Source organism: Raphanus sativus, unplaced genomic scaffold (genome assembly GCF_000801105.2).
Source record: "Raphanus sativus cultivar WK10039 unplaced genomic scaffold, ASM80110v3 Scaffold0491, whole genome shotgun sequence".
In the NCBI taxonomy this organism is placed as follows: domain Eukaryota; kingdom Viridiplantae; phylum Streptophyta; class Magnoliopsida; order Brassicales; family Brassicaceae; genus Raphanus; species Raphanus sativus.
In genome coordinates, this window is record NW_026615809.1 from 22,064 (window position 1) to 33,862 (window position 11,799).

The window sequence follows — 11,799 nt, forward strand, 5'->3', positions numbered from 1 at the left end:
GTTTATTTTATTTACTGGTGCTACATTGATACCATCTAATATATCTATCAGATTAATGCGAAGGAGAACACAGACTCCCTTGAACTTGCTTCTTTGCTCCGTTGAGAGCGTAGTGGAATGTAGAATTGTGGTTCAAGTCAAGGATGAAGGACCAAATGAACTTCATCTCATTGACACAATCGAATTGCTTTGCTGTAAGCCTTGGACAAGATACTTTCTAATGCTTGGTCTTTACGATTATCCACAGTAGATATGCAGCCGATTCAGACTTTGTAGCGAATAACCAGTGACAAAAGCAAAACTACGAGAGAGGAAAAGGCAGAGCCGTGCTTATGGTGTTATCAAAAAGGCATTTGCCTTAGGCCTCCTCAAAAATAAATAAAATTTAGGGCCCTAAAATACAACAAATCGTTTATGGTACAGTGGTTACAATGTTCTTCTAGTTAGTTTCATGTACTTTAGTTTGATCCTCATCTTTGTTTTCATTAAAATTTTCATTTCTAGCAACCTTTCTATTTTGGTATATTATAGCTTCTTTCAATTTAAAGTTTATGTTTTTCCACAATTTTTTTTCTATGATTTAGATTTATTTTTAAATTTATAAAAAAATTGTGAATACAGAAAAATAACATTTATATAAGAGATTTTATCTATGTTTTATTACAAAGTATGTGTTATAAAACTTTAAACTATTAATATTGTATTAAAATTTATAAACAAAATTATTCTTTAAACTTTGCCTTAGGCCTCCCAAAGTGCTCGCACGGCACTGGGAAAAGGGTACTTTGATCACTATACTTGAGCTGATCAGGGATTTTCAGAGAAAATGGGCTTTTCTTGCATTACAAGAAAACTTATCTTAACATTATTTCTAAAAATAGCAAAAAAAAAAATCTCTATCATTTATTAGAACTAGTGGTATAACTAAGAAACAGAAACAGCAACAATCCTGTCCAGTAACTTCTATTGATAGTTCTAGTGGAAGCAATCAATCGCAACCATCTATAAATATATAACCTCATGGACAATAACTCTTACCAAAAAAGAACAAAAGATGGCGACAGCATACATGATGAACAACCTTCTTGTGTCTTGTCTGATGTTTTTTGTAATGATTGGTTCCTTAAACGCAAAACCTCCAGACATAAAAGCAATTTGCGGTAAAGCAAAAAACACATTCTTCTGCACAAACTACACGAAATCAATCACAAAGACTTCAGCTGCTGATATTAAAACGTTTGCAACGACCATTCTCGGCTCTGCACAAATAACCGCGATAACAGGTGTTACGAGGTATGAGAATCTTGCCAAGAGACCATACCCTGCTTTGGAGAAAGAAGCCACCGCGTGCGCGAGGCTGTACAAGAATACCATCACAAGTCTCGGTGAAGCTACGAAGAGCTCTAGATCAGGAGATGGTCCAGGTTTGAAAAACAAGGTTTCAGCAGCTATGCTAGGTCCTACAAGATGTCAAGATCGCGTGGCGAAGTTCAAAGCTGATCCGTCAATTCCCAAGCTTTTTAAACCTACTATCTATTACAAAGATGATTTTGAGGATTTTTGTGACATTGTTCTTGTCATCTCCGACATGATGTGATTAAAGAAAGGGCTTGCGATTCAGACAACTACATCAAACAGTTATACATGTATGTTTACATAGACACAATAGAGAACCTAGTTTCTAATTCCCTATTTTTTGTTCTATTACTTTTTTTTTTGTGCACCTTTGTTCTATTACCATTATTGATAAAAAAAAAATACAAGAGATTAAGAGACGACAAAGTACTCAAACCATAAAAGAAAACAAGCAAAACACTAATGATCTTTTACACACATTGTCTGATACAAAGAAAAATAAAGAGATTGACAGAAACATTGTAAGAAGGCAGACAAATTAACCAATGTCAAATACATCAAAAGGAACATACTTTATTACAAACAAAGATCACACAAAGAAGACGAATTTAAACAGAGGTAGGCTTGTAGTCTATGATCAACACTTTATCCAAGCTGCCTAGGAACATGGTGGCGAACTCAACGTGAATAGGATGAGCAACGTACTCAGCTACAGCTTCTTTGCTCTCAAACGTGGATTCAAAGATGTGTGTGAAACCTTGATGCAGATTCTCTATGCTCACATCTTTTCCCCTACAATTTTTTTAATTACATGAATTTAATATTCAGGACAGAACCAATGAGAATCAGTAAAGACATGAGAAAGCATATTCTAACAAAGATTCAATCAAGTTTGGTTTTAGCATTTATCCAAAATCATATCTGGTAGATGGTAAGATTAAGCCCTAACGGTTTTAATTCAGATCTTTTTTGGGGATAAATCGTTTGCTCATAACAACAGTAATTCAATAACTAATCAGATCAAAAAAAAAGCAGAGAAGTTACCAGTGGAAAGCTTTCATAGGTTCGATGAGATTGACGAGATTAGCGTAACCTTTGATAAGTTCATCGATCTTCTCTGGAGTGACGTCATCTTTGAACTTAGCAAGCAGAACGTGCTTCACAGGTCCCTTTGCTTCCTCCATTTTCTCCCTGCGATTGCTCACTGCTCTCTCTCTCATCTATCTACATATGTTGCAGTTTATATAAATGGACGGTCTGGATCTGATCTACGTAAGACTTTATAAATAAAACATGTTAAGCACTAAGCGTCGCATTATTACTTTCCGTATCAAAAAGATATTAAAGCAACAAATTATACATATGCACAGCTGTTGACAAAAAAAAAAATACATATGCACAGCACAGCTATTTCAGTTTCGCTAACCAATTTCGATTTGGTTTAGATAATAATGTTTAGAACCGACAAATACCTGAGAAAATTTCAAGTTCACTTCGGTTTCAATTTGATTACGATTGTTTTGGATAATTTTCTGTTAATTTGAATATTTTCGGATAAGTTCATAGTCAAATTATGGTGTCTTCCAAATGTCATTGGTACGAGATTTCAACAGTATGTTTTGAGTCCGGTTATCTGAGTTCGGTTTGCTTTCAAAATTTGATGACTTGGTTCGCTTATTCTCCAGCCAAAATGTTAACTTTTTTTGTATTATTATGCAGTCGAGATATATTTACCAAACATCCCTACCATATTACAAAAAAGAAAGAAGACAAACACGGTTTCGATTCTTCTCTTCTAGTTGTCTTCAATCTTTTTCTCCGAGTGATAAAACTCACAAAAGCTATTCAGCTCAGATCAAAGCCTGCTTCTGCGCTTATGGCGTACATCAATTTGGTCTCCAGTTGCTCTTTGCTGCATCATTCGACAAAAAAAAAATAAAAAGGAAGTTTAATCTCATTCTCCAATGTGATTTTATTTGAGACATGATGCAGTTTTCTTGAGATGATGTGTTATGAGCGAGGACAAACCAACCTTTGATAGGGTGGAAGCTTAAGAAGGTTCATACAAGTGGCTGATGTCGGTAGTCTATCAACTGCTTCATTACTCACGCTACCACCAGCCCTGAACCGCACAATGTTGGGGATCTTTTCATACACACTCTGTTACTAGCCCAAAAGCACGATTTTGAGAGTCTGTGTAAGGTTTGGTTACCTCTGTATACAGAATGCAGGTTCCAAGTACTTGAAACCTAGCAGTGGTCCTCTTGAACAGCCCGTCACAAATCTGAAATTAAAAAGATGATAGATGTTAGTTTTACCTCTCATTAAAAAAGACACTCCTATGGTATATAATTGGGTGAACTTGGCTTTACTTCAAGAATTTCTTCTGGTTTTCGGTTGAGAAGCTTTTCATTACTTCCCAGAACATATCAATCACATAATGTCCCTGTCAAGAACACAACAACGATGTAATCATATATTATAACAATAACGTTCCAAATGTCATCTTGGCTGACAAGGAAAAAGAACAACTCACAGCGTTGTACCCTCCAGAATAATTGGCGTTCTCTCGCAAGTCGTCAATATCCAAACTATCAGCTGAACCAGATATGAGAACCTGCAAACCAAACCCCACAAACGGTAAAAATCCATCTCTTCATATCCTCTTTGAGGAAACAATTAACAAAGCTGGCATAATAACAATTTTTATTTTTAACCATGTAAAGCATAGTTATCGATGGCCACCTGGAGCTCATGTTCATTGAACATGTCTATCCATTCTCTCGGAATGAGTCGCTGAAACCCCCTCAAGAAATGAGAACTCTGCTGGCGTATCTACAGTACAAAAAAAAATGGAATGTATAAAAAGCTATTATTTTTACAGGATACCCTTGAAGTATGCGTAAGATAGACGAGGGGAAAGTGGTTCCCGGGTACCTGAAAGTTTAACCTATGATTGGAAACCAGATGAATGAAAGTTATAACATTTTTATTTATGACTCGCATGTCTTTTCCTCCTGGAAGTAGCTCTTCCTCTGTTCTCTCTCCATATTCATTGTTCAGAATAACAAAGTAAAGCTCCAAGTCTGATATGTCACCCTTATAACGCTGCAAGTATCATATTATAACTGTAATTCATAAACATGGTGGACGGAGAGCTCAAAAGAACATTTTAGAAAAACAACCAGGAACATGAATATGCAAATAGCTATTTCTCGGTTCCACAAAGAAACAGGAAAATAGAATGGTGAGTAAAACCAACCTTCAGAAATATAAGATGCCTATACAACTCAGGATCCAGAGAGGGCAAATCGTTCAAATAGTTGTACCTAGCCACAGAAAAATAGAAGGTTTACGACATATTCACAAGGTCTACACGGGATAACAAACAAATGAATTGACAGGAAGTTGAAGGTAGAAATCAAATTTATAGTACTTTTGCTTCAATTTACTGAGGAAAAACGTTGCAAATGGTATATCAACTAGAATCCCTTCAAACATAGCCTGCAACAAGATAGAGGTAAAAACATTTCATGAGTCCTATAAAACAGTTGCAATTCAACTTCAATAGAGAGAAAAGAAAAGGCCAAACTAAATAAAATCTATATGAAAGCATCAAAACAGTTATACCCCAACTATTCTATTTACATGATGAATACTTAGGCGAGAAGAACTAGTAAAAGAAAGATTGGTGACTTATACGACTTTCACATTAAGGCCAGCAATCAAATACCATACTTTTGCGAGAAGACTGCCGAGAAAATGAAAGAACTGGAGATGCTGCTTATGTATCATTCCTGATCCAGGATTAGGATAAAGCATGTGATCAGCGGTTTCCTGAAAGAAAGTATGTTGGAGATTTTTATAAAGAATTACAGATAGATTACATGCAAACATGATGAAGTGTGGTAAATTATGAAATCCACAAAAACTTGAGTGAGCAGAGCTAGAAATACGACCTTAAACAACCCATATTGCACATCAAAGGCTGCTCGGGTAATTTTCTCCATAAAGTCTTTGAAAATGCCACCACCATCAATACCGGCTTCCTCAACTCCGAGTTCATTGACAAATGTCACACGAATCTAAAGCGACACAGGAAAGAAAATGTGCATTTTGCATTGTGAATAGGCAATTGCTTGAAGACAAATATCTGGCAAGAGAGAGAACTTACTGGTCCTCGGAGCTCATCCTCTGACAATGCACTCATTTGATTGTAAGCATCATCCAAGATGTGATCTCTTCGTATTCTGAACCGATTTCGAGTAAAAATTTCTTCAGGTCCATGAGTCTGCCTCGCCGTTGCTAATTGTGTCTACAAATAATATTCAGCAAATAAATGCAGCCGCAGCAAAGCAATCAGCGACAAGTAAAAAATATTTTCTCCCATTAAACGAGATTACTCACGCAAGTATATGTTAATTAGCACACCTAGGTTCCTCAATCCAACAAATGACAATCCATCACCAGATATACACGCCCTAACAACCACTCACTGTGAATATTTTGACTCTGCTTGTAAACGGAATCAGGAAAGGAGCTTGCATCAGTATGTAGTTGGCTCTTGAACCTTCCGTTATGGCCTGGAGAAAGGAAACAATATCAGAATGGTAGGGAAAAATTAAGACCAAACCATTCAAGATAAGTAAGACCAGACAATTAACAAAGTCGAAGTGGAGTAGTCGTCACCTGAGTGATAAAATATTCATTCACAGTATCAGCTTGAAAGTCGCTCGAGGAAGTGAATTGTTGCCGGTTGTTCCAATCTTGAAACTGCGGAAAGATTTCATCAACAAAGAGAATCAAATGAGTAATTACTTTCCCCAAGTTATACTGACTGAGTAAAAATATCTATAAAGTGAACACTGACCTGTGAAAGTAACTCAGCGACTACAACCCCAACCCTGTTCTGAATCAATCCCACAGAGTTCTTCTTTGAGAGGTCGTTGGAGACAGATTTCCCAGAATTATGTTGCGTAAGTGGATTCACCCATAGTAACTGCCATAAAGCCTGGAATAAACGAGCATACACAAAAAATTAAATGCATAGCCTATCAGATGCTATTTTTTTTGGTGAGATCAGTAGAACTATTATTAAAAGATTGGCAGAAAAACCACCGCCACCTAAGGCCTACGTAATTGCGTCTTAAATTTTTATAGCGTGTTTAAATTTTATGCAAGTGTCTTCATATCTCCTAAAACTCATAGCATCAAAGTTACAAGACTACTTAATGGATCCGTCAAAGGAAAACTTACTTGCTTGAGAATGATGATGAGTAACCTGATATCTTGTAGCGATAGTGGCTTTCCTCGTTCGTAAAACTCCTCATTGTCGACTATCGTAAGCATATGCCTGATCAGTGACAACAATGTTAAAACAGATTTAAGTATTAAACCACCCTCATTTACTTAATATTCATACGAGCGAGTGACCTTCAAGTAATACTACAGAAAATTTGATATTAAATCAAGCAAACCTTACTTATAAACAGGACAAAAGACGACCAGAGGTAATAGCCAACCCGGGGAATCCGTTGGAAGATAATCTAGGACACTAGGCATGGATGACCACTTCTGGTTCTCATGGCATCGCTTCATATAATTCCATAACACAGCTACAAGCTCGGTTCTATAAGCCAAAACTGTCATTATTCGCTCAAGAGGGAGAGTGTTGAATGCTGCATACAGAAAAGAACTGCCTGTGCCAATAGCTAGTGCTTCTTTATCTTCGTCATATGACTGCGTACCAACCGAACCCTGATGGAACAAAACATTTGTCTGCATAGTTGGCAATAAAATATATTAGGTTAAAATTAAAGCTATCACTTGATCCAAAGGAAGAATAACACTCTATTTGGTTTCATATGACAGGGAATGGGTACATACTAACTGAAGAAGAAAACGTGAGTCTAGAGCATTGGTGGTTATCTGCTGCTCCAGAGTCCTATTCAAGACTAATTCTTGTACATCGTCAATCAACATATCATCTTCTTCACAAGAGCCTGAACCAAGAAAAAGTGCATGTCCATTTCAGAATAAGATCAAATTCATGAGGAACTACTACGAGCAGAATGGAAAAGGAACTTAAGAATAACAAAACAATGCCATGCAAAAGAATAAAATGCCATACTCTGTCTGCTTTCTCTTTCTGATGACTTAACAGCAGGAAGTGTCTCCAATAAGAAAGTTGCAACTGATGCAATGTCAATTGCCTGGTCAAAATAAAGAACGAAGAGAAAGCTTGCGTTAGGCTCAAACAGACGTGGGAGTACAATGTTTTTATAAAGAAATAAACTGCATTTATACCTACCATGTCCAATGAACATTCAGGCTTTGACAAGACCACGTTTGCAATTTCCATTGTATTACCAAGAAGACAAGCATAACCAGGGAATTCTGTGTTTGTATCTATTGGGAGAACATGGGTATCCTTTTGGATACAGAAAGCCATTTGGTGAATGTAGTGTTGACTTAGACTTGGGTTGGCAAAGACCTGGACCATGAAACTATGAGCTTACCAAAGTTTGAATAATAGATGCTGACAGGCAAGATGATATTTAGCTAAGTGTTAAACATAAACTAGGTAAGAAAAGACAAGCTATCATTTTAGCCTAAGATGAAACTGAATATGTTACGTTTAGTGTATTCGTGACTAAAAACATGGGTTCAGGAACTAACCACTTTCAAGTTTGGGAAGAGCTGCCATATAAAGGGTACGGTAAGGATCATAGATGAAAAACTCCAACGTGGATCATCAGAGCAGCAACATGGCTCACGGCCAACATGTGGTACTACTAGGACCAATACTCTTTCTAGTGAAAGGATGCTGCCGTTAATAGTCGGACCTCTTCGGTCTTCCTGCAACAAACAATTATTGCTTCAAAAGGAGAGGTTGCCAACTAAGTAAAACCAATCCGAAAATGTGCCGTAAATCAGAAGAACAAGGTGGTGGTGGATAATCGTGGGGAGCCATTGGAGATTACCTTAGCCGTAGTCACAATTTCTCGGACCAGTTCGAATATGTTTCTTTTCTGTAGATGACTAACTATTTTGCAGACCCAAGGCTGCTTAGGATCTAGCAACAACGACATTGCATCCATCAAGATAGCTGTTGAAATGTTAGCTTCTTCGGGAGTAACTAAGAGCTGATCCCTTAAACGCTCCCTGCTCAAATCATAAGGACGCAAGACTAAAAATTCAATAACAGAACTGAAACGCCATGAGAAAACAACAGTTGATCATAGTTTGATACCAGAAGGGCCCTTGCTTGGATATGCTGTACAAATGAGAGATAGCCAAAAGAAATTATTACCTATTCTGATGTATAGCCTCGATGCAGGTAAATGCAAGTTTCTTTACTCTAAAATCCACCATATTATGCTCACTAGAGTAGTCCAAGCCAGAGAAAAGGCTTAGAATGTCACCTGTAAAACGATGAGAAGTTCTTATACCATTAAGCAAGAGCCCAGACATTATTAGGAAGATACTATAGGAAAGATTGTTAAAAAATAATAATAGAGTGTATATCTGTGAGGATGGAAACAGCAAACGGGAGAGTTTAATTTACAGCTCATAAGATACACAAAATAATCACTAATTAAGAAAAATGAAGACTCGGGCCATGCTTCCTCTTACATAAAGAGTTGCCTAGAGAGTTAAAGCACACTGATCAATCAACCCCATCAACGAACTGACCAAACATGTATCAACAAAAGAAACATGCATTAGATACTGAAAAATACCAGTGCTGTGTGCAAAATTCCGCAGTAAACGACACGTCTCCGCAAGCATCACAAAATCCCCCGAGTTCTGTGCCTTGAAGAAAAACAGAAACTGACGGAGGAAACTTGAACCCGGCTCAAAGCAATGCCTGAATGCAGAAGAGAGAAAAAAAACGTAGTAGAAAGAGACTCAAAAGACAATAAGTAAACAATTTTAAGACCAAAAAAAAAAAAAAAAAGATAAAAAGTAGTATCAAAAATACCTATCAACAACATTCTGGCAAATATCCCCATAGGTCTCACAGAAGTCACGTCTCACCTTGGAGCGCTCAATGGCCATTGATCTTCTACCTCTAAAGAACTTCTATATCCCCCAAAAAAAAAAAACTAATCAGCACCTAACTCATAACAAAATGAGCATGGACGTTGAAAAAGCTTTTATCTTTAGCCCAAACACACATGTCTCTATGTGTGTGTGTGTGTCCACATAACAGAACAAGTCACTTAAGCTCAAACATTCACCTAAAGGCATATGCTTCGTTCTACATTGCTCACACACACAGTCTGAATTGAAGAATTTTGGACCTGAATTTTGAGGGAGGCGGAGTTGTGCTGCTTCTGTAGGAGACGACGGCTGCGCTCAACCTTGGTCTGCTCAAGAACCTTGCGAGCATCTCCCTCCTTGGTGCTACGGCCACCTAAATCGACTCGCTTTCGAGTCGAATGATCGCCGGAGAAGAACATGGTATGGTTTGGAGCTAAACCCTAGGATTAACTAACAGTTACGGGATTCAAGCTCCGATAACCTAAATTTTTCAAGTGTAAGCTTTGATTGAGCCGAGGGATGTGATCGGTGGAGTTGCAAGAGAGAGAGAGAGAGAGAGAGATGAGATGGATTGTTTGGAGGTAATCTCGAATTTGGATGATTGCGTGCAAATAGGAATCTAGCAGAGAAATTGACTGGACGAAGCAATCCGACTTGTGCTGAACAAAAAAAGAAAAAAAAACTCTGTGAAGAAGACGGAAGCTTCTTGATTGATACGACGCCGTTTCCCATCTCTTGAGAGGATGTATAAAATTTGGGTTGGGTTGGGTTGGGTTGGGTTGGGTTGGGAAAAGCCTTTTTGATAGAAAAATTTAGATTGCTTTCTATTGAAATTGAATTGAAAGATTTAAATGGCTATGAATTTAAGGACCAGAGAGTTCACAGAAGTAGTTTTTTTTTTTTTTTTGCTCAACATCAACTTTGATTATACCATAAAAGGTGTCATACACAAGGTTTTTCAGTCTCCACAGTAGTTTTAGATAGAGAGATGTGCGTGCATTCAGATATTAGCTTTTGAGGATATATGTTACGGAGCCTGTAATAGTTGATTCAATTTCATTCTGTATACATTACATATTTTAACTTGTTTATGATCTTCAGTTTTTCCGTAATAAGACTTATAACAACTAAAAGCAGTAGAAGGTAACTCGGGTTGTCACTGGTCATGCTTGGGCTATACCAAATTTGGGTCGTTGAAACTTTTGATAAAACGAGCCGAGATGCATGCTTCATCAGAAAGATGGAAGTACAAACAAATAACACAGAAAATTATTTCATTTATACCTTTCTGCCTCTGGTGGTTAAGCATAGACACGCTCGCAAACAAATATTTAGTGTAAATATATATACGAGATGAGTAGTAACTAAATGTTAGTAGCATCATAATTGCTAGTTTCAAATAGTTAGCGTATTAACAAACAAAGTGGGAATATCAGTATATCACATGCAAAGGATTAGGAGAAAAAACACTAAAGCAAAAAAAAGTGGAGAAAATAAATAATGACAAGAAAGAATGGATGTCAATCCTTTGGATGAGTGAGCCATGTTAAGATGGTAGGTAATCCATTCTTGTATAAAAGTTTGACCATCTTGCCCCATCCTTCTTCTTCATGTCCGTTCCATTTATATACACGTTTATGTATATGTATGTTTGTGCATATCAATAATGGTGGTACAATGATCATCATGATTCATGAGAACAAATAAACCCAAAAAAGAAACACATGCAGTATAGTATATGAAATCATTATGATTATTGGATTATTAGGTATCGTGCGGATTCACATTAAATTCGAAGAGATGATTAGTTGGGTCATAGTTAACTAGTTAACTTACTAATGAAGAGTTTGCATTTTGGCAAAAAAAAAAAAAAATCGATCACCTAATAGGAATATAATAAGGCATATACTTGATTTTGGTTAAGAAAGAGTCTATCATCTAAAGAAAATTAATTTAATATGGTACATATTTCGTTTTAGGGACATGTACAAATTTCGGCTCAAAAATTTTCTAGTCGTTCAAAAAATAATTAATTAAGTTACAAATTTTCGGCTCCAAATGTTTTTAGTCGTTCAAAAATAATTTATTAGTTAAATCAACGATAATGGATTGTATATATGTAAGATTAGGGTATGGTTAACTAGTTGAGAGTGGGAAGTATGGAAATCAATAACATGCTACTATTTTCTACAAATTTATTACAATTTTACGTTTAATGATTTCTACTTCAACTGATGTTTGTAGTAAAACTATATAAGTTTATTTATTAAAAAAAAATCATTCTAAGAGGAAACATATAGTATTTTGTTATTTTGTGAAAAGTCAATCTTGAAACATAGAGGGCACATAACAAGCTTGCACCCAAATAAAAATTCCAAAACCGTAACTCCTCTCCTC

At 36.5% G+C, this 11,799-nt stretch overlaps 3 protein-coding genes across 3 annotated transcripts; 1 reads left to right on the forward strand and 2 right to left on the reverse strand.

The window, feature by feature from the left end:
- Positions 1-1,054: 1,054 nt before the first annotated feature.
- Positions 1,055-1,671, forward strand: LOC130502300 (pectinesterase inhibitor 2-like). Its single transcript, XM_056997074.1, has one exon. The coding sequence runs from the start codon at positions 1,055-1,057 to the stop codon at positions 1,595-1,597; it is 543 nt and encodes a 180-aa protein (XP_056853054.1). The 3' UTR covers positions 1,598-1,671.
- A 123-nt stretch (positions 1,672-1,794) lies between these two features.
- LOC130502301 (stress-response A/B barrel domain-containing protein HS1-like) lies at positions 1,795-2,600 on the reverse strand. The gene is made up of 2 exons (XM_056997075.1): positions 2,401-2,600; positions 1,795-2,148 (listed from the first exon to the last, which is right to left on the reverse strand). The coding sequence occupies exons 1-2, from the start codon at positions 2,574-2,576 to the stop codon at positions 1,965-1,967; spliced, it is 360 nt and encodes a 119-aa protein (XP_056853055.1). The 5' UTR covers positions 2,577-2,600; the 3' UTR covers positions 1,795-1,964.
- Positions 2,601-3,047: 447 nt separating this feature from the next.
- On the reverse strand, positions 3,048-10,974 carry LOC108836890 (E3 ubiquitin-protein ligase UPL6). Its single transcript, XM_056997076.1, has 26 exons — positions 9,663-10,974; positions 9,341-9,441; positions 9,099-9,226; positions 8,669-8,780; positions 8,340-8,520; positions 8,035-8,214; positions 7,667-7,849; positions 7,487-7,568; positions 7,243-7,358; positions 6,839-7,134; positions 6,613-6,709; positions 6,227-6,367; positions 6,046-6,129; positions 5,853-5,939; positions 5,531-5,671; positions 5,316-5,441; positions 5,095-5,193; positions 4,793-4,860; positions 4,619-4,685; positions 4,294-4,464; positions 4,102-4,191; positions 3,893-3,973; positions 3,729-3,802; positions 3,569-3,640; positions 3,389-3,478; positions 3,048-3,268 (listed from the first exon to the last, which is right to left on the reverse strand). The coding sequence occupies exons 1-26, from the start codon at positions 9,819-9,821 to the stop codon at positions 3,202-3,204; spliced, it is 3,093 nt and encodes a 1,030-aa protein (XP_056853056.1). The 5' UTR covers positions 9,822-10,974; the 3' UTR covers positions 3,048-3,201.
- Positions 10,975-11,799: the final 825 nt, after the last annotated feature.